Source organism: Diceros bicornis, chromosome 3 (assembly GCF_020826845.1).
Source record: "Diceros bicornis minor isolate mBicDic1 chromosome 3, mDicBic1.mat.cur, whole genome shotgun sequence".
NCBI lineage: Eukaryota > Metazoa > Chordata > Mammalia > Perissodactyla > Rhinocerotidae > Diceros > Diceros bicornis.
The window spans coordinates 30,467,297-30,488,748 of NC_080742.1; the positions used below are offsets into that span (position 1 = coordinate 30,467,297).

The 21,452-nt window shown below is 39.5% G+C and overlaps 1 protein-coding gene across 1 annotated transcript; it reads right to left on the reverse strand.

The window, feature by feature from the left end:
* Nucleotides 1–4,394: 4,394 nt before the first annotated feature.
* Nucleotides 4,395–20,177, reverse strand: SAMD9L (sterile alpha motif domain containing 9 like). Its single transcript, XM_058525608.1, has 3 exons — nt 20,028–20,177; nt 16,683–16,872; nt 4,395–9,492 (listed from the first exon to the last, which is right to left on the reverse strand). Exon 3 carries the CDS (start codon nt 9,468–9,470, stop codon nt 4,707–4,709), a length of 4,764 nt encoding a protein of 1,587 aa, XP_058381591.1. The 5' UTR covers nt 9,471–9,492; nt 16,683–16,872; nt 20,028–20,177; the 3' UTR covers nt 4,395–4,706.
* Between the last annotated feature and the right edge of the window lie 1,275 nt (nt 20,178–21,452).

Below are 21,452 nucleotides of genomic sequence, written 5' to 3' on the forward strand. Positions count from 1 at the left end.
TGTGAGTAGCAGATGTTTTAGTTTAATTGGTACCCATAATACCTGGCCTGATGTTAGAATTGTCTAATATGTTCTCACCATCTTAGGAGTGGTCAGATGTGGCTCCCATTAGTGAGTGTTTATATTTTTACAATATCTGTAATGAACATCATTTCAGAACTCCCAAGATGAGCCCGCAAAATGAATCTGCTTTATATATATTGAATGGGCAGTTAGAAATTTAATACAATTGGTTGAAAAAACAGGAAAGTGACATTATGAAGGTCACATTTGGATATTGTATACTAGCAGGCAGATCTTGCTCCTTTGCACACAATTGATATCCCTTTTACATAACAGCAGACTACATGGATATTTCCTATCATCTCTTCAGCTATTACTAATTTTTCTTTCTGGATGGACCCCAAAATTGTATGCTGTGACTCATTGTGAACACTACTTTCTACTTTTCCAGGACTGTAAGAACAAGTTGAACCTTCCTGCGGCTATTTATACCCAATACACATCTTCAGTCTTTTTAGACACATGAGGCTCCTTGAGGAGCTGACTCCCTTAAGGAACTGGCTTGTGCCCTATGAGTGTTAGATACAATATTGCCAACTGTCCACTCTGGAAGGCCCAACTTTCCCACAGGGATTAGGCACGTTTGGACAACAGAGTCTCTATTCCACAGAATGTTAAAAAAAAAAGAACGATTAGACTCAGAACATATTGGTATGCTTTATTTACTCAAGGCCTATTCAGCTTTAAGCAGAGACCTTTGATGTTTGACTCCTCTGAAAAAATTTCTTCCATCTTATTACATTTCTCTTTGTTAAGAGTCTATTGGGTAAGTTCAAATACTATTCACATGATTATAAATTCCACATTGGGTGTGTATTTCATATCATAGGTATTTCCAAACTGATATACCAGTTATGTCTTCAGGGTGATACCAAGCTTAATGTAAGTTTAATTTTCTCTAATCCAGCCTCTTTGTTTATCTAATCATATGTTTTGAGAAAATATTGAGAGTATTGTTAATATGGGAAAATAGAACGATTATTCCCCAAGGGATTTGCTGATCAGAAGGGTCCATATTTATCCGCTCCTCACGAGGTATTGTGCTCAGTATTCACAGAGCTCAGTAGAAACCAACCATGTTTAAAGATTTCTGGCGCTTAGATCACTCATGTGTATTTGATACTCAGGGATAATATTTTCTTTCTCAAATTATAATGAAAAAATAAAACATTTAAAATTGTGTGAAGAAATATCCTGGGGTATAATTTTTTTTTTCAGTTCATACTTAACTTGGGCATGAGTAATTAATTAAAAAATCTATGGATTTGTTTTTTCGGTTCATTTTCATCCAAGTGTCCATTTCCCTGTTTCCAACGTGATAGTTTTCCACCTACTGGGGAAATATTGTTTTTATTTAAAATCGTATAAATTGGTATACTGCAACATACCTACATGTGAAGACGAGTATTGAAAAAGGGTAAACAATATAGTGTGAGAAAACTAAGTTTGTGTGGTTAGGGGAAGGGGCTTGAATTTGAGTATCAGTGAATAAGTTCCCTTAACCAAAGACTGGAGTGACAAAGAGAGCTAGTATTTAAATTTAAGAAGACCTAAGCAAACTTGGTAAAATACACCCATCTTAGATCAATAAAACAATATTCATTTAGTGCTTCATAAAAATAAATTGCCTTTCATGACTGGATAAACAAAATATAGTATAACTATACAATGGAATTTTATTCAACAATAAAAAGGAATGAAGTCCTGATACATGACACAATGTGGATGAATCTTGAAAACATGCTAAGTGAAAGAAACCGTTCACAAAAGACCACATACTGTATAACTCCAATTAGAATTATGTCCAGAATAGGCAAATCCGTAGAGACAGAGAGAAGATTAGTGGTTGCCAAAGGCTGGGGGAAGGGGTAAACGGTGATTGACTGCTAATGGGTACGGGGTTTCTTTTGGGGTGTTGAGAATGTTCTAGAGTTGATTGTGCTGATGGTTGCACAATGAGGATATACTAAAAACCATTGAATTGTATACTTTAAATGAGAGAATTTTATGGTGTGTGAATTGTCTCAATGAAGATGTTTAAATTTGCCTCCTAATAGGAGCATACTGAGCGCCAGACACGTAACTTACGCTATCCAATTTAATTCTCATCAAATGCTTGCAAACAAAGTTTACTTTCCTCATTTTACAAATGAGGAAGCCAGGGTTCTAACTTACCTGTGTACACTAACCCGATGAGTGACTGGCATAGTTAAGCTTGCATTGTAAGCCTGTCTATTTTCAAAGTATGAGCTTTTTCTACTAGCTGTCTTGGTTTACTCTGTTTCCAGATGGCTACTGGGGTAACTATTTGTTGTGCTGTTATCAGCTGTGAGTTTATTTACCTACGTGGGTAGGGCTGGTGATTTGATGGACTAGGTGGAGTCCTGAACAGGCTGGAGATAATATGAGGGCATTGAGTCCTCGTGAGTAGGGAGTTGAGGAAAGAGGTAGTAGAATTAACACCTAGTATCACAAACTAATAAATACCCAGTCCAACAATTTTTTTTACTCTCAGTTTTCCCCGATGGCAACTCAGAAAAAAGACAAAAGGGAGGGAGTTTGAAGAAAAGAATCAGTTAAAAATTATCGTTTTTATATTTTAATAGACTTCCTTGAGCAAAAATTGGATCCCAATATTTTTGAAATATAGATGGTAGAAATGGGATAAACTGGAATTTAAGGCTACTATAGGTTTTTCTATTCTTCTATAGGTAGAACACAAATTCATCTTTGAAGGAAGACTAAGCAGTTGTTTTGGGAAAAGTATTTTAACGGGCTCTTTGATTCTAGAAGAGTAAAGAGAAGAATCTCTTCTGGAATGGAGAGTTGAACTTCTCTGCATAATAATGTAAAACTTTGTCCTCATTGTGGGTGGGGTGACATCTCTGCTTATCATAATTCTTTTCAGAAAAGATGTAATTCTTTCTGGGGACCTCAGAGGGTTTGTAACCCAAGCTTTGAGTCAAGGATTCGTGTTTAGGGGTTGTCTTATCTGAGAGAGTTGAGCAAGGGCCACCCTACAACATGGCTGTTGAGAGGGGGGCTGAGGAGAAAGAAGCCCCCTAGAAAACCTGTAGAAAAGCTGGGCCTATGCACTCTGAGGATAGTCATGGGTAGCCAGAACAATTCACAGATTTTCCTCCTTCTATTATAACTTTTTTCTCTTACGTCAAGCCTTTAGTTAAGTCTTGCTAAATGTTGTAGCCCAGTCTTAGCTGAGCTGTGTAGGATTAAGGGACAGGCCTATGTCCACAGTCCTATGAACACTTTTGGGAGTGCAGCCGCTTGGGAGAGCCTGCTACCCAATGGACAGGTGGACTGCAGAAGAAGGAAGCAGCAGTTTGGAGCAGGATCAGCAGCAGATGTGGCTTCTAGAAACAGGGATGTGTTTGTGGATCAGGTGGGCATTCCCCAGAGCTTCATAGAAATACTGATGAAAGGAACCCTGACATGAAATAGACATCTTGATGACAAGAGGAATTACATTTAAAGCCTGGAATATCTAAGTTACATTATAAGGAGATATAAAGAAGTAGATAAATAAACATATATTTGTTAAGTATTCAATTTAATCTATATTAGCATGTGTTTCACTTCATAGGCAATGAATGTCTCTTAAAATCCAAGCTCTAGAATGCTGTTTGAGGCTGTTCTGGCTGGTATAAGTCGAGAAATAGGCTTCAGGGATAGCATTCTTGGTGCTGGAAAGTTGAGAGCACATATTGCCTTGAGGAAGTCATCTAATCAGGCAGGGGTTACAGGGAAGACTTCTTGGTGGAGTTGACTGGTGGACAAATCAGAATAGCTATATGGAAAATATTGGATGAAAATAAAGGAATATTTGACAGAGGGAACAGCATGCATATAGCACGAATTGAGAAGTAAAGAGAGCAAAGAGGGTAGGGAATGGAAAAAAGAAGCCAGGGGAGATGGGATCTAAAGAAAAGGTGGAATAAGACTGCTGACAGGAGGCAAGAATGGCCAAAGAAACAGGTTCATCTGTAAATGGGAGCAAGAGGATGGAGGCAGTTCAAGCTTGCAACTACTTTGTTTTCTGCACTCTTCTGCCTCCTGACCCAAGGAGTTGGGAGAAAGGCAAGGGTTATAAAGAATTGTGTGGGTGGAGGGGTAGATGGAGGATGGGAACAAAATATTTACCTTCCACATATGTTTTTGTTGATACCAAGATGAGGTAAGTGGCACTCTGGTGTGGATCTTTGGGTTTGAGTTCAATAAACTAAGGAGAGTCTTTCTCTCTTCCCTATTCGTCTTATTAAATCTCTGCTTTGACGGTGAAGAAAGAATTCATATTTCAGAAAATTCACAAGTGATACAATTAAAACCCATTTTATTGACTTACAACCAGATATTATGTGACCAGTGGATACCAATTGAAACTTCTTAATTAAATATTAGTCTGAAAATGCACATTTAAAACATTGAACAGTTGACTGCTGTGTGCCAAGCTCTGTGTGTAGATATATTTCCTGCCCTAAAAAAGCCTTATAATTCATTTGGGGAAACAAAAGCAAAATCTGTGATTAGAGGTAAGCCAACAATGTCATCAAAATGCCATAGGAATGGAGAGAGGGAACAAAATCTTAGAGAGATATGAACAAACATATTTGAGTTAAAATCTCATCTTAAATTACTTCTACATCGTATGCTAGAGGGCCTTCCATCGAGAATCCTAGGTAGAAGGATACTCTTTCTATGTTCCTACCACTTCTGAGTGGACCTGAATAAACAGATGTCACTGGTATTTTTATTTTTTTCTCTGTTCCATATTCTATAGAGATTAGCTTGCCTTCAGCTTGACCAATTAGACGGCACAGGAGGTCTCTGACTTCTTTTCTTTCCCACACATCTCCATTCTGCCAGAGCGAATTTGTATTTTGTACTTTACCAAAGTATTGCTCTACCTCTGCCTTGTGAAGAAGACGGTTGAGACCCTTCCCTTTCCCCAGATAGAAAAGTGTGCTTGCCTGCTTGGATCTGCACATGTTCCTGTACTGTCTCTTGAAGGATCGATTTAAGGATGAAAGATACTTTTCCATTAGCTGGGAATCTTCATCTAGCTCTTGATTTTGTGGCCAGAACAGGAGGCAGGCCAAGAAATAAGGATCTGGATATTGATGAGTTAGTCCTACGAGATGCAACACTTCTCGGAGCTGTTTTTTTAGTGAGGGAAGTGGTTGAATGGACTTGGAGGTAGGTTTTAGACAACTGAGAATAATGTTGGCCAAAATGAAATTTTGTTTCTCCTTTGTCCACTGTTTGTTTGGGTTTTGCTGCAATAGGACGGTGTATTTTTTCACTATATTTTCCATAATGGTTGCAGCCTCTTTGTGATTTGGATTAAGATATTCCAGGAGTCCAGAAAACCTATCTGCTCTCAATGCTTCTAGACCTTTCCTGCAATTCTCCTCTTCAAGTAACTGATTCTCTTTGCTTTGTAATGGACCCAAATCCAAATGGCAGAAAAATTGCATGTATTTCCTGAAACAACGACTGATTTTCTTGCTTGATACGATTTCTGCTATTTCTTTTTGGGTATTCCTCATTTCCAAAAGACCCATATAATCAGCCAAAAAGTCAAAGCACCTTTTCAAATCTGATTGTAAATTTTGTAAGTAGGATGTGAACTTCCTAAGAGCTGAATAATATTCACTTTTTGAATTCGTAGGGATAGTCCCCTTTCCTGATAAAAATTCTACCATAGACTTTTTAGATAATACATATTCTTTGTGGAAACAGGGAGTGAGCTGAAGAATCTGAATAGTATAAAGACCAACTTCTATTTCACCCAAGAAACCAGCTGTATTGTACAAGACATATTTTCTTAGAGACTTCTGTGAAAACCAGGCCTCTGTTTCATAGTTTTTCCTATCAGTTTGCTCTTGGGATTTTTTGAAAGCTCTTGAGGCTTTTTCAGCAGTTTCTAGGAAATGTGTTAGATCATTAATGCTAATATCCTTACAGTTTTTGTTTTCATCCAACCACCATTTGATTTCACTTTTGTAGACTTGACCAAGTGTGTCTGAGATATAGGAATTTTCAGGTGCTCTCCTTTGGGCCTGATTTGCCCAATCCAGAGCAGTGTTAAAGTTCTTCTCTTTAATGTAAAAATGTCTTGCTAAGGCCTGACAAATGAATGCATTTTGTGGGAATCGAATACTTCCTTCAATTAAAACCTTTTCAATTTCTTTCTTCTGTAAAGCTTCAATTAATGGAGAAAACAAAGTGTCTGTTTCATCTCCATACTCCTTGCGCTGTCTTGTAAGCAGAAGAGTTTGCACATCATGTTGAAATTTGTCTCTTCCTATTCCAGAATCATAGAATAAATTCTCTTTTAAGATCTTCAACGTAATTTTACATTTGTCCAAGTCATAGCTTTTTTCCAGTTCTTTTAGACAGCAAATGGCAATCAGAGGATGAATGATGCGCACACCTGTGTATCTCCTATATTCTGTGACTTCTGTTTTTATTAGAAGTGTAGAATAGGCTCCCATCTTGTCTTCTAGGCTTTCAGGTTCCCAGGGTGTATTCGTGTACATGATTCCCAAAAATATTTCACACTGTGATACTGAAATTGTAGAATCAGTAACATAAGAGTTGAGTAGAGCCAGGAAAGAAATGAGTTGTGCTTCCTTGCTGTCAGCATCCTGTCCTTTTAGGATATTCCTGACTACATTTTCTATATACATTTCATCAAAATTCCTTTTCATGATCATGAAGGAATAAAAGTTTTCACAGTTCTTGTGTTGCTTTTCAATTTCCTTCAGTTTGGCCCCAAAAGCTCTTTGTTCCTTGGGAGAAAGTCGGTGTATTAGTGCAATACTGTCTGCTGATTTTGCACTTTGATCAGGATTCTGAGATCTCATGCAGTTTAAGATAATTACCAGTGTTTTTTCATATCGCAAACCCTTTTCTGCGAAAATGGACTGAATGGCATTCTGTAGAACACAGACGTTTTCCGGTTCTTCAAAATCATCTACAAGGAGAAGTACAGGAACGTAATCCTGCTGGCTGGTTGCCTTATAGGTAATCAAATTGGTCACTTGTTCACCAATTTCTGCAAAATCAGTTGCTTTGTTTTTTAACACAGCACATCTGAAGTTTCTCCTTAGGTCCCAGAGAACATTCATAGCCAATGTAGTACCCCCACAGCCTGGATGATGATAAAGATTGATGATTTTTGCAAATGTTGGCTTAGGAGACTCTGCCCTGCACACTATCAGATCTTTAAGGTTTTCATAACTGTCCCTTTTGACGAATGGTGATGAATAATTTTCGGAAGAAAAATAGAAGTTCCACCAGGATACTTTGCCACCCCGATAAAAGTACTCTTCTTTTGATTTCTTAAATTCTTGGAATTTAAATTCATCTTTCTCTATGTCTGTGTCTCTACACTCATTTTCACAGAGGATTTCCAGTGCAGTCAAGATATCTTCTTTCTTTTTCTCTAAGATAACAGAAGAACACCCACTGGAGGGCAAAAACCTTCTTGATGACTCAGTTGCTGGTTTTAGTTTAAGAACAGTACTGTTTATCAATTCCAAATTTAAAGTGGAAATACTGTGGTTTGCTAATTCATCTGCCATTGTCAATCTTGTTTGCAGTAGATCTTTCCATCGTTGATAAATCTGTGAGTTTACACAGATACACAATATATTTTCCATTCCTTTGAGAGCTTGGTAGAAAGCACAGAAGGTTTCAATGAGGGGATCTCCTGGGCTTTCCACTGCAGAGAGTAATAGAAACACTACCAAGAATTTCCCTTTTGTCATTATATTTTCATCTGTGAGAAACAAAATCAGATTCCTGATTTCAGAAGCTCGTTCTCTCTGCCATAAATGTGGTTCTAAAGGCTTATACCTCTCATCTTTTAGGTCCGTTCTGCCATTGCAGAAAATCCAGCTGGGCTGCTGGTAAAGATTCAGACTAGAAATTTTCTCCCTCATGGGAGTTGTCTTTTCTTCATACTGATTTGGAAAGTGAAGGTTTGTTACTCGGCTTTTTTTGTAAGCTTTGGCCACCCCCTTGCTCTGAGATTCAGGGTCGAACTCCAACACAGCAAACCATTTCATTTCCATTAGGAAATCTAAGCTCTTTGTTTGGTTTGGATGGCACTTATTTGTTACAAGAATGTACCAGCTGTAGTATGAGTTATCCAGTGAGTCTCGGTTTCCTATGAGAAGTTTAACCAGCTTTTGTCCTTCACTCTCCCTCTTATTTGCTTTCATGTCATATTCTTCTTCAGCCTCTTTTCTAGATGTTACTAGGGACTTTAAATTTTTTATAAATGCTTTGAAATCTATATCCCGTTGCTTGATGTTGGCCAGGATATCCTTAGAGCTAGCCCCTTCTCTCACAAACAGTGAAAGATCTTGGTTTTGTTTCCATGTGTCGTTTTTACAATTTTGCATCTTAATATGGAAATACTTTTCCTTACATACAGAGTGTTTTGGAATAACATCTACTTCAATGACAAATCTGTCAGATGGTGTATTGTTCTGCAGTAGGACTTCCACAAACCGTGGCTCCCGAATGCACTTCTTGGCTACCTTGATCTCACTTTCTTCAAAATACTGTTTGATAATTATATTGAAGTGGTCAATGAAGGAATCTTTACTGGTGACTTTCACACCGACAATTTCTCCGTGGGGTTTGTCTTTGACTCCAAAATGGATGGTGCCGTTGGTGCGTGAATTCATACAAGCTGATGCAAATCGGAAGACTTCGTTGCTAAATTTCATCTTAATGTCCTTTTCTGTGGCTGTTTCTGTATTTGTGAGGGCTTTGAACTCATGTATTGGGTCTATGAGATTGAGTGGTCCTGTTTCAGGTTGTAGAATATAATGTTCTATGTAACGATGGCTGTCATGAAACTGATCAAAAGGATATGGCATACAAGCCAACTGTTCAGTTTCCAGCTTATTCTTTTTTTTGTCTTTACCGATCGCTACTTCATTTAATGCATTTTCTTTCATAAGAATCAATTCTTGTTCTTTGGTATCTCTGGTGTCTCTGAGATCGTGATCAATATTGGAGGACATTGATTTTTCCTTTTCCGATTTTGGGTGACATTGTTGTGGCTTTTCTTTGTGTTCTTTTTTGGAGGGTTTTGTATGATCTAATTGCCCAGAATCCTGACTGCTACTTTCAAGGGAACTGTTATTCAATTTGTTATAAGAACGTTTTATCAAAATTGCCGGACCCCGTGGTAGCTCCATTTCTATAAGGTCCTTCTCAGTTAATTCCTGCAGGACTAATCCTGTCACTTCTTCACGGAGCAGAATCTGCCCATATTTCTCATCAATCTTAAGGTCTTTGGTTACCCATTGTTTCACATGCTCTTTGGTCCAGTCTTTGGTCATTTCAGGTAGGTTTACTTGTTCACTCATATCAAAGCTGCAACTTTCTTCTCTGGAAAAATTAATATAAGAAGTATTTTAGTATTATACTTTATCATTGAAATCACAGTCAATTATGTCTATAATTTCATATAAATAACATATATAAAATATTGTTCAAAGCTGACTCTTAAAACTGCTTTATAATTATTTTAACTGTTTTATAGTCCCAATTAGTGCCCTTGTTTCCTAGATGATTATAATTGTGATTATTAAATAAGCAGTAGCTGCTAACTAGGATGACACACCCCTTTATCTTTATAATAATTTTCCCTTTTAGGCTTAACTTGGTGAAAGTTGGGTTTTTGTAACTTAAAATCAGAATCTTAAGTAATGCAGAAAATGATTCCCATAGCTGAATATTTCAAATAAACTTCAAAATCTGAAACTGGGTAAGTGTAGGTGGTTCGGGGAATAGGAAACTCTATTCACAGCTAGGAAGCTTGCCATCTTAGTTACACAGTAACAAAGCAATTAGTTAACTCACCACCTATTGTCTTTTGGAACTCAAGCTGTTAGGCCATCAGGGCTGGAGCTTTGGGGGACCTGGTAGCAAAATGTTACGATAATTTATTTGGTTGGCTAATTCTTGTAGCTCTCAGAGGTACCAAAAGAGTTAATTGTAGTTCAGACTGGCCTGACCTACCTGAAATTAGGCAAGGAACATATATGAGTTTTTAACTTTGTTAAAACCATTTCGGCCTAAATTATTGGTATGAGACTAATGAAGGTCCTACAATTATGTACTTTGCTGAATTGCAAGAGATGAACACCCTGGAACCCCCTAGAGCAGGGGTTCTCAACCATGGCTGAACATTAGAATCACCTGGGGATCCACATTCTGAGACTCTGATTTAATTGGTTGAGGGATTGGGAGTGGAGTTCAGGCATTAGTACTTTTTTTTTTTTTGGTGAGGAAGATTGGCCCTGAGCTAACATCTGTTGCCAATCTTCCTTTTTTTTCTTTGCTTGAGGAAGATTGTCCCTGAGCTAACATCTGTGCCAATCCTCTTCTGTTTTGTATGTGGGTCACCTCCACAGCTTAATAAGTGATGTATGCCTGTGCCCGGGATCTGAACCCATGAACCCGGGCTGCGGAAGGAAAGTGCTCTGAACTTAACCACTACGCCACCAGGTCGGCTCCATTAATACTTTCAAAAATTTGTCTGGGTCACTCTATTGTGCAGATAAGGCTCAGAGCAGTTCTCAAAATTAGTCTCCAGATCAGCAGCATCTGCATCACTTGGAAACTTGCTAGAAATGTACATTCTCAGGCCCCACCCCAGACCTACTGAATCGAAATTAAAAAGAGGAATCGATAAAGTGATTTAAATAAGGGAAACAAGAAAGTGAAAGTATTATAAAGATAAATAGACTAAATGCATTAAGGATCAAACAAAACAAAAATATTAAAATAAACTACAAAGAGAGAAAATACAAACATTTAAAAAGATTTGTAATTTTTTAAATCAAAGATTTAAGGAACCTGGTTTTTTAAAAAATTTAGTGTATAACAAGTCACAAAGTCTAGCCAAACTGCAAATTTGACCCATCTATGTTTGGAGTGTCTTGTGAAAGCTTTCCTGGAAGCTCTCCTTGAGGTCAAATGAGAAGGATGAGCTAAACTGAAGCCTAAGCCTGCAGCCCTGTGATTGGCCAGAGAAGAAACCCATGCTAGTCATTTGTGGTGTGAATACCACAAGTACACCTGAATGATTTATCCTGTCTACAAGCACCCAACCACTGGGCATAGCAGCTTCTACTTGACTGGATAAATCCTTTCCTGGTGACTTAGTGTCTTGAATCCTTGTAGTTACTCTGGCTTCAGTCTGCAGGACACATCTAGTCCTGAGCTACTTAGCAGAACCATTAGCAAATGGCACTATGAATATTACCAACATATTTCAGATGATCAATTCTGTTAACTTACAGTGTAGATGGAAGAGGTCTTAAAGGTTCCACAAGAGTTAGTGCACGTTGTAACCAAAGATAAGTATTATTTTATCTTAAATTGTATCATTTGTTTACTCAACAAATATTTACTGAGCACCTATTAGGCACCATGCTCAAGAAAAATAGTGGTAACCAAAAGAGATGTGAGGTTCTTTCATGGTACTTATAGTCCAATGGAGAAAATTAAAAAAAAAAAAGCCACACAAAAATATTCACAGAAGTTTATAGTGACAAATTGTGATAAGCGTTTTGTGCAAGACACAGTAAGGGGCAAAGGACTGAGACCTGTGAGGAGGAGAGAGTATCACTAGGAGGAGAGTGGGGACATTGGATTGGGCACGTGACTTTAAAGGGGGCTGCTGGAGTAGGTGGGAGGCAGGTAGAGGGAGAAAGTCTGGGGGACAGAGTTAAGGGAATAAGGAATAGTCTACCTGGTGGACCTTCCACAGGCCTATGCAGTGGGTCTAAGGAATATGAGTGTGATTGCACTCCAGCAGTGGGCAGTACCTGCTCCTGCTCCCAGAGCCAGGGACTGTTCTTGCCAAAGAGAATTCCTAGGCAAAGGGAATTATAGACCAGTGGATGACTCCTCAAACCTGGGAGCCTGGGAAGCTCATCCCTGATCCTCCTGTCTCCTCTGTAGAGGCCCTAAATGCCATCTCAGGTAAGATTACAGGGAGGGACTCTGCCTTACGTGTTTACAAGCACTACATGGAGCCAAAAGTGTAAGCAGTTATTAATAAACGTATTCCTAATGAAAGATTTTTTTGGAGAAAAGGCTGAGTCAAAAAATATGACTACCCATTTTATTTTAACCTTGAGTCTTAAAATATTTCATACTTTGAGAATTTGCTGAATACTTGCTTTTCATACATTTTAATATATTTTGACCTCCTTTCTGTTAGGCAGCTGAAGGGAAGAGGCACGCATGCCTTCAGACACTATTCCTGTCATAATTTTTGGTGACTCAATAGACATGTAGTTGATCCTTCCATTGGCCTTACACCCTCTTGACTGCCTCTTGTATAAGGATCTTGACTCCACCCATCTCCACTCTCATGGTCACACCATTGACCTTATCATAATTGTTATGTGTTGAATTGTGACCCCTCCCAAAGTTCATGTGTTGAAATTCTAGCCCCAATACCTCAGAATGTGACCTTGTTTGGATATAGGGTTGTTGCGGATTTAACTAGTTAACATGAGGTCACTAGAGTGAGCGCTAATTCAAGATGACTGGTATCTTTATAAGAAGGGGAAATTTGGACACAGAGGTACACACATAGGGCGAACACCATGTAAAGATGAAGGCAGAGACTGAGGTGATCCTTCTACAAACCCAGGAACATCAGAGAGTGCCAGCAAACCACCAGAAGCTAGGGGAGAGGCATGGAACACAGTCTTCCTCACAGCCCTCAGAAGGAACCACCTCTGCCAATACCTTGATCTTGAAGACTTCCAGCCTCCAGATCTGTGAGACAATACATTTCTGTTATTGAAGTCACTCAGTTTGTGGTAGTTTGTTACAGCAGCCCTTGCAAACTAATAGAGTCGCTAATAGCTACAAGCCTTTCATCACCTCAGATTCAAACATCTCACTCTCACTACCATCTCCCACCCCTCAGACTCATTACCTTTAGTGCTCAAACTCCAATATTTCTTTAACACAAGATCTTTAATCCACCCATCTTACTACTTTCTTGCTTTTCCTCACCTCCTCCTCATGTTCTCACTACCCCCAACCCCGGCCCAGTGACTAGCTTGATTTTATTGTTCATTCATTATAATCATTCGCTTTCTCCTCTCTCCTCTTATACCACAATCCACCACTCTACCTATGTCAGCTTAGTGGGACATGGCTGGGCAATGACCCTCCACACCCCGACTGGTCTCACTTTAAAGTCATGACCACTATCCTCCAGCGGGATGTTAATGCTCCCAGCTATCACACTAGATTTCTCTGTTTCATTCTCTCTCTCACTGTCCTAAATGACTGTTTCACACTTTCTCCTCTCTCATCAAATCTCCAACACTTCCTCACCATTGTCACTTTCAGCTGTAATCTTGCTTCCTATTGAAGGAATTGGTGAGGAAGTGTTGGAGATTTGATGAGAGAGGAGAAAGTGTGAAATAGTCATTCAGGACAGTGAGAGAGTAAATAAAGCAGAGAAATAGAGCATGATAGCTGGGGAAATTGAAACAATAAGAAAAGAGCCTCCCTGAGCGCCTAAAACCATGTCTATCACCGATCTGCTTCTTGACTTTTCTTCTGTTACTAGGTCCACATTTTCTATCTTAGGTTCTGTTCTCTGAACGGACTGTCCACACTCCCTGTGAGATCATCCTCTCCACTTGTGTACTAGCCCTCTCATCTCTCTTTTCTACTCAAGGATGTTTCTCCAGCAATTCTCTTCGCTCTATCTGGCCTCCTCAGTCTTTCCTTGGCTACCAGATCTTCCCCTTCAGCATACAAATAAACTATTTTTTTCATGTTAAACAAGACTTTCGGCTCTATTACTGCCCCATATTTCTCTTTTGCTTCCCAGTAGTACTGTCTATACTTGCTATTTCCTGTTTTTCTTCTTTCATTCCCTTTAAAACTCACTCTAATCAGGTTTTAGCCTCACTACTCCACTGAAACTGCACTTTGCTTTGCTAAAAAACAATTCTTGACCTGTCTGCAGCACTTAAAACAAGTGATTGCTCTTTTTTCCTTGAAATACTCTCTTCCCAGGCTTTTGGGACACCAAGCCTTTCTAATTTTTCTCCTCCCTTTCTCGCTGGTCCTTCTCAGTTTCCTCTGCTCTTTCCTTCTTAACTCTCCATTTCTAAATGCTGGAGTGCCTCTCAGGCTTAGCCTGTGGAAGTCTCTTTTCTATCTAGAGTTTCTCCCTATGGATTTCCTCCATCTTATATTTAAACACAATCTGTATGTCCATGAATGCCAAATTAATATCATCAGCCCTGGCTTCTTCCATGATCTCCAGATCATATATCTAACCACCTTTTTCCATGTGTTCACCTGAATGTCTAACGTCCTTTTAAAATTAACATGGCAAAAAGTGATTTCTTGATATCTGCCCCTCCTGCCCCAAAACTGCTCCTCCCACAGTCTAACCAGTTAATGGAACTTGCCAATTGTCTAAGGCAAAAACCTTGGCAGCATCTTTGACTCTTCCTTTTGCATACACCTCTCATTCACTATATTTGCAAATGCTTTTAACCCCACCTTCACAGTATATCCAGAATTCCACCATTTCTCATTACCCCTACTGCCACCGCCTGGGTCTAAGCCATTATCTCTTCCTGTATTGTTTTAATAGTTTGTTGCCTGGTCTCTCTGACTCTGGCTTTGCCCCCGCCCCCATTCACTCTATTTTCAACACAGCAGCCAATGTTATTCTGTTGAAATGTAAGTGTGATCATGTCACTCTGCTCCAGATCCTCCAATGACTTCTCATCTCACTTGGAGTAAAAGCCAAAGTCTTTACATAAGGTCCTATGTGACATGCCCCCTCCACTATTTTTTTGACCTCATCACCTCCACTCACTCCATTCCAGCCACCTGGGGTGCCTTGAAACTACATGCCAGAGACACTGTGTGTATGCGTGTGTAATGTGGGATGGTGGGAGGTTTGTCTTTGTGCCACCTCACAGGGAGACAGCTTCTTCTTGCTTTCTCCTTTATTGTTTGAATTCTGCCAGGAACCACCAGGGAGATGGAAGCACTCTTCTCAAATAGGGGAATTGATATTTGTCCTCCCCAAGCCTGTCTTTTTATCTCTACCTTGTCTCAGAGGTTCCCCCATTGTTCAAAGATGACCCTCTATAACATCAAAAAATTTTTCAGCTGCCCACCCCTATGATGTGATCTGAGAAGATACATAATGATTTGAAGCTCCTATATATTTGATAACACTTTCGCATGAATTTTGCACTCTGTCATGTATAAGAGCATCTTATATGGTCTATGATCCATATTTGGCTGGAGTTATATATTTAATTCAAGGTGACAATGATTTGGGCAAAAAAGTTTTAATAGTTCTTTGACAGAACTCTTTGGCCCAATCAGCGTCTTCAACTTTATTTTGGGTGATAGTTTGTTTACATATGTATATAACTTTAATATACTTCACTGTTCTAGGGCTTACAAAGTCTTCTCATGAACATTATCTGATTGGATTTACATCCTGGAGTATTGGCATATTTTTAAACATGAGGGACTTTTATGTTTGGCAAGAAGCTACACAATGTAAATAAATGGGGAAGAATTGTGATCAGGAAAACTGTGTTGTGATTAAACCATGTCTGCTCTCAGCCAGCCTGTTTTCCCATTCACAGTACAAGGGAAGTAGACCAGAACCAGTGTTGTCTTGGTGATTGTTTGCTTTTGTTCTGCTTCTTCAGAAGAAAAGTACATTAAACCTCTAAGTCGAAAATGGATAAGGGTGTTGCTCCAGTCAGAGCTGGGGAGGAGACCTCCATCTTATCTCCTTTATTGTGTTCTGGGAAAGTTTTGAACCTCAGGAAACCCGCAACTTCCAGGGCAAGCACCTGTGCCGACCCCAATCTCTAGGAGGCTGGGCCTCGGCAGCCCGCAGTATCTTTGCCTCCAGGAAAGAAAGATCGCAGTGCTGGCAGGAGGCCAGCAGGCCCACGCCCTGCTCTGAAGTTCTTCAAAACAAACTACACAGCAAGTTAGTTTCATTTTCTGGAAGTGTGCGCTAAAATTATATACTGCTTCCTATAGTCTCTGTACAAGCTAGTTGTGAAGGAAAGACTTAAATAAAGTAATAATTAAACATTGGCGATTTTAACCTTTAACTAGATGTAAACTTTTGACATGGTCTTGCGTTCTATAGGACAGAGTTTGGCATAGCTGCACACGGCTACAATTTTCTCCAGTTTAGTGTGCTTCAATTCTTGATCTTCTGATCTACATTTTACTTAGCTCTTCTAACCTCCTCCCCAGAGCCTACCACCTCCAGCAGAAACACTCTCTGCACTATGCTTCCTGGAAAGTTTCTTTCTTAAAGAATTCTGCAGTCAGCATAAGTTACGTCTAGCGATATATGTATAAAAGCATTGAGATTTCTCATCCCTTTTAGAATCATTTCATTAGAAATAGCTTATGTGCACTTGAAAGTATATTCATTTTCGAAGTTCTGCTTTAGTTTTTAGAATTAGTTTTTAAATTTAGCTTTTAAAGAAAGTTGATGAAACAGATATCTTTAATGATTAGAAACTTACCAGGGCTTTTCTGAAAACTTCCACTTTTTATATCAGCAACTTGAAATAAGTCTTCATGAGGTTCTTTGATCTCAAGCAGTTAGATTATTTGCCTTTTCTTGAGAGCTTGCAAGAGTCACGTCCTCGAAAGCAGCAGCTACAAGGAAGTAGAGATGTAGGAAGACCAGACCTGGTCTTTTTCCAGTTTTGCCTGAAATTATATTTGTTGAGAATCTATTACATCAAAAAAAAATATTGCAGCAATTTAAAATACAAATTGATTGGACTGTTGTTTAGAAACTCTTTATGGACAGATTTTCACCCTGATTTTCTACTATGAAAATTTTCAAACATATAGAAGATTTGAAAGAATAGTGAAAGGCACATCCTTCACCTAGATGGCATCTCTTCCTATATTGAAATACTTTATTAATAAAATAAATAAACACCCAAAAATATGTTGCAGGCCCCCTTTCTCTTTCTCTTCTTCCACGTTCCACATTCAATGTGGAACAAATCCTATAGGTTGTACCTTCAAAACATGTCCAGCGTCTGACCACCGGCCACCACGTCCACCACTACCACCTGGTCCAAGCCCCCTTCTTCTCTCTCCTGGATTGTAGGAGTAGCTTCCTCACTGGTTTCCCTCTTGCTGTCATTGACTCCTTTGAGGACTTTTCAAAATAGCAGCCAGAGTCACCTTGTTCAAATGTAAAATCATACCAATATTCTGTTCAATCCCTCTAGTGGCTTTCCATTCGACTCAGAGTGAAAGCTGAGCTCCTTATGAACTAATAGGCCTCACGTGACCTGGCACCTTGTTAGCCTTCTGATCCTACATCTTACTTTTGTTTCTCTAGATCTGGTCTAGCACCCTGACTTCCTCATTGCTTTGCAGGCAGCACCCGCTTCTGCTGCTGGCCCTGCACTTGCTTCCTCTCCTGGGAGTGTCCTCGGATACCTGCGGGCTCTCTCGCACACTTCCCCCAGGTCTTTTGTTGCATGTCAGCTTCTCACTGACGCACTGCTTGGCCAGCTTCCTGAAAACATTCTCTCATCTCCCAGCATTTCCTATTCCTCCTCTGGCTTTTTTTTTTCAATCTACTTAGGATTTATCACAATCAAATTTGCCATATATGTCTACCTATGTATCTTGTGTTTTTTTCTGTCCCACCATTATTCTGTGTACTTCGTGAGGACAAGGGTTTGTATATTTTGTTCACAATTTTACAGTGCTTTGCACACAGCAGCTTCTGAACAAAAATTTGTTGCATGAATAACATATTTTCTTAAAGTAGTTAAAAATAATGAATTTTTAAAAACCCTTGAGTTAGCAATGTCTGTGGGTCAAAGAACTTTGCTCATTTCTCTAGGGTGGTTATTTCACTTGGCTTGAATCCCAGACAGAAATCTGGGTGCTGCTACTAGTAAGGCCAGAACAAATTCTAGCTTCAATCACCTGGTCACAAGAATAAAAAAGAAGTTTTGTCAAAAGGAAAAGAAAATTAAGAAATGTGTTTTCTCTTCCAGTCCTTCCAGGTACCCCAGTTTCACAATACCTGCATCAATGTTCTGCTATGTCACTCACAGTCCCCAAATGAGGCCATTTCTCATACCAGGTTTTCCCCGCTGGAGGTCCCTTACTACTCCAGGTCGTCAGGGTCAGAGCCTCAGCATCTCTGCTGTTTTCATCTGCTGTCTCTGCTCTGGGAGGCTGATCTGGTGAGGGGCTTACCCCTTGCCACAGACACCCTCTGTTCAGGTCTGACGCAGTACCTTCTCTTAGCCGGAGTCCCCCTTCAGTAATTTAACCATCTACACTCTCTCTGGATATAGTAAGACTGAGAGAACAGACTCCAGATTCTCTCTTTTGCTTTAGCCAGTAATTACAAAATTCCAATAGGGCTCTACGTTCTAGAAATGAAGCAGCACATCAAGAATTTCCCTCTGCAGCACATCCCTTCTTCTTACAGCTCTTTGGTGTCTACACAGCCAGCAACTCACTGCATGCTGTGTCTAGTGTAGGGGATGCTGCAAAGGACACTTCGTGCACCTAACAGGTGACAGCTTTCTCTCACTGCCTTTTGTTCAGATTCTGCTAATAGATACCAGGGAGATAGAAATATTCTTCTCAGATAAGGTCACTGACACTTATTCCCTAAATCTGGAGTCTCTTCTGTTAAATGGAAAAATTGGCAATACCTTGTCTCAACATGATATACTAAACACTTCAATAACATCCTCAGACCTATTATAAAGTCAAAAGTTTCTCAATCCCCCCCTCCCCCTACAGGATAGCAGTTGTGAACATATAATGATTTGAGCTTGTTATATTCAGTAATGCTTTTTTAAAAATCGTTTGTACTTTAGCAATTTTAAGAGCATCTGCATATATATTGTTGGAGCTAAGTAAAGATCAAAATGACTGCTGTGGACAAATTTTGAGAATGCCTTGACAACTCTTGGCTTCCTAGGCTTCCTTCCCTCATCTTCCTGTCTTGAAACAATTGTGAACACAAATCTTCTTATCAATAGTGACATTAATTCCCGGCAAAGGAGCTACAGGATGCCATTCTCAAGTGACTACTACAATTTTCTCTTTAGCTTTTGAACAAGAGGTACCAAGTCAGCAGAGCTCTTAGGGGCAAGCACTGATGCCCACCCACCCTCATCTCAGGGGGGTCCTCAGCAGCACCCCAGGTGTCCATGCCCTGAGAAGTTGTTCTGCTCTGAGCACTCTTAGAGCTGATAGTGGGGGAAAGGCACTTCAGAATCTCGGCTCTAGCCCGGAAGGGCTACACACACCCTCCTCTGATGGTCTGACGAACTGAAACCAAACACAAGCAAGCTGAGTTTCATTTTCCTGAAGCTAAGTTTCACTTTCCTGCGGTTTTAACCAGGTTACTTTATGAGATAGAGGTGAAGGAAACACTTACATGGAAAAATAGCTAGCCTCTGGAGGGTGTATCTTTGATTAAACGTAAAACTTCTCAGAACATCTTAAGTTACGGAAGACAGAATTTTGCAAAATTGCACATGACTACAGGTACCTTTACAGTATCTTATGCTTAAATTGCTGAACTTTGCGTTGTTTCTCTATCATCTTTCCCACCACCCTGCACGACCAGAAACATTCTCACCACGATAAATACGCTTCTTTTCAGGAGAGCATTTACAAAGTTAGCCTCAGTTAAATGTACTGATATGTATTTAATCCATCGATATTTCTAATTACTTTCAATATTTTTATAAGTCATAGTTTATGTACAAACACATGCATTTCTATAAAAACCACAGTTGGAGTTTTTAAAAATAGCTGTCTCCTCATAGGCATAAAAAATAAAGTTTAATGATTCAGTAACTTACCAGGATTTTCCTGAAAACTTTTTATATCGGAAACTTGAAACAGTTGATTTTAACCTTTGCTTTCTTCTTCTTCTACTGATGCTAGGAGACATACGACTGAAGGATCCTTTTTAAAAGCTAAGCCTTTAAGTTGTGAAGTGTTCTGGTCTCCCTGTGCTCTGACTCTTCCTTAAAGTGTGTGAGATATGAAGTGCAGAGGGAGAATGAGGAAGCAGAAATGCAGAAAGTTTCAGTTTTGCTTGAGAATGCATTTATTTGGGCTTGGAATGTTGCAAAATATTAAAAAATTAGCATCACAGAAAATTACCACCAAAGTTGAACCATTGCTTAGAAACTCTTCCCAGGCAGAATTTTAAGTCATAAGAGTTAAGCAATCACTGGGGGATGGGGTGGAGAGGTGAGGGGCACCTATAGAAAAAAATAAAATAGAAATACCGGGGAGAACATTAAAATCTCAGTGTGATCTCAGTGCCTGTTATGGGCTGCATTTGCTCCTCCAAAATTCAGGTTGAAGTCCTAACCCTCAGTACCTCAGAATGTGACTGTATTTGGAAATAGGATCTTGGAGAGGTAGTTAAGTTAAAACAAGGTCACTAGGGTGGGCCCTAATCCTACCTGACTAGTGTCCTTGTAAGAAGAGGTGAGGATACAGACATACGCACAGAGAAGACCGTGAGAGGACACAGGGAGAAGATGACCATCTGTAAGCCAAGGAGAGAGGCCTCAGTAGACAGCAACCCTGCTGACACCGTTATCATCTCAGGCTTCTAGCCTCCAGAACTGTGAGGAAATAAATTTCCGATTTGAAGCCACCCAGTCTCTGGTAGTTTGCTATGGCAGCCCTGGCAACTAACACTTCTGTGTGCTGGGTCACCATTTATTTCATTACCTTTTGAAAATTAAAATGTTATTTTTTCTATTATGAATATAATAAAAGTTCATTTTCAAACTTAAGAAATACAGAATATACAAGGAAGGAGGGAAAAAAATCATATTATTCAACCTCAGTTTCTCAATATCTCTCTCCGTTGTTTACTTCCTTTCTTTTCTTTCTATATATACCTTTAAAAAATATAAATTTAATATTTGAGAAATTTTACCAAGCCCTGAAGCATATAACTTCAAATAGGCAATGTACCTTGACCAGTAGTCTACGGCTCTTTATTAAACTTCATCTCCCTCTCTCAATAAGCATTGTTTCATAGAATCTCCACTTCCCACACTCTGAAAATTTTGAACCCCATCACAGTGTGAAGAGAGTATCCACCTGCAGGAGTAACCCAGTGTGGGGAGTCAGAGCCTGAAGGGGATGAGGAGGGTGTACAGGGGGCAGCCTGGTGTGGGGTGTCAGAGCCCAAGCAAAATAAGGAAGTGGCCCTCTGGGAAAGAGGCCTGAAATAAAGAGTGTCAGAGCAAAAATTGCAC

Coding starts and splice junctions, on each gene's coding strand:
- SAMD9L (XM_058525608.1), bottom strand. CDS start 9,470: ATGAGTGAACAAGTAAACCTACCTGAAATGACCAAAGACTGGACCAAA.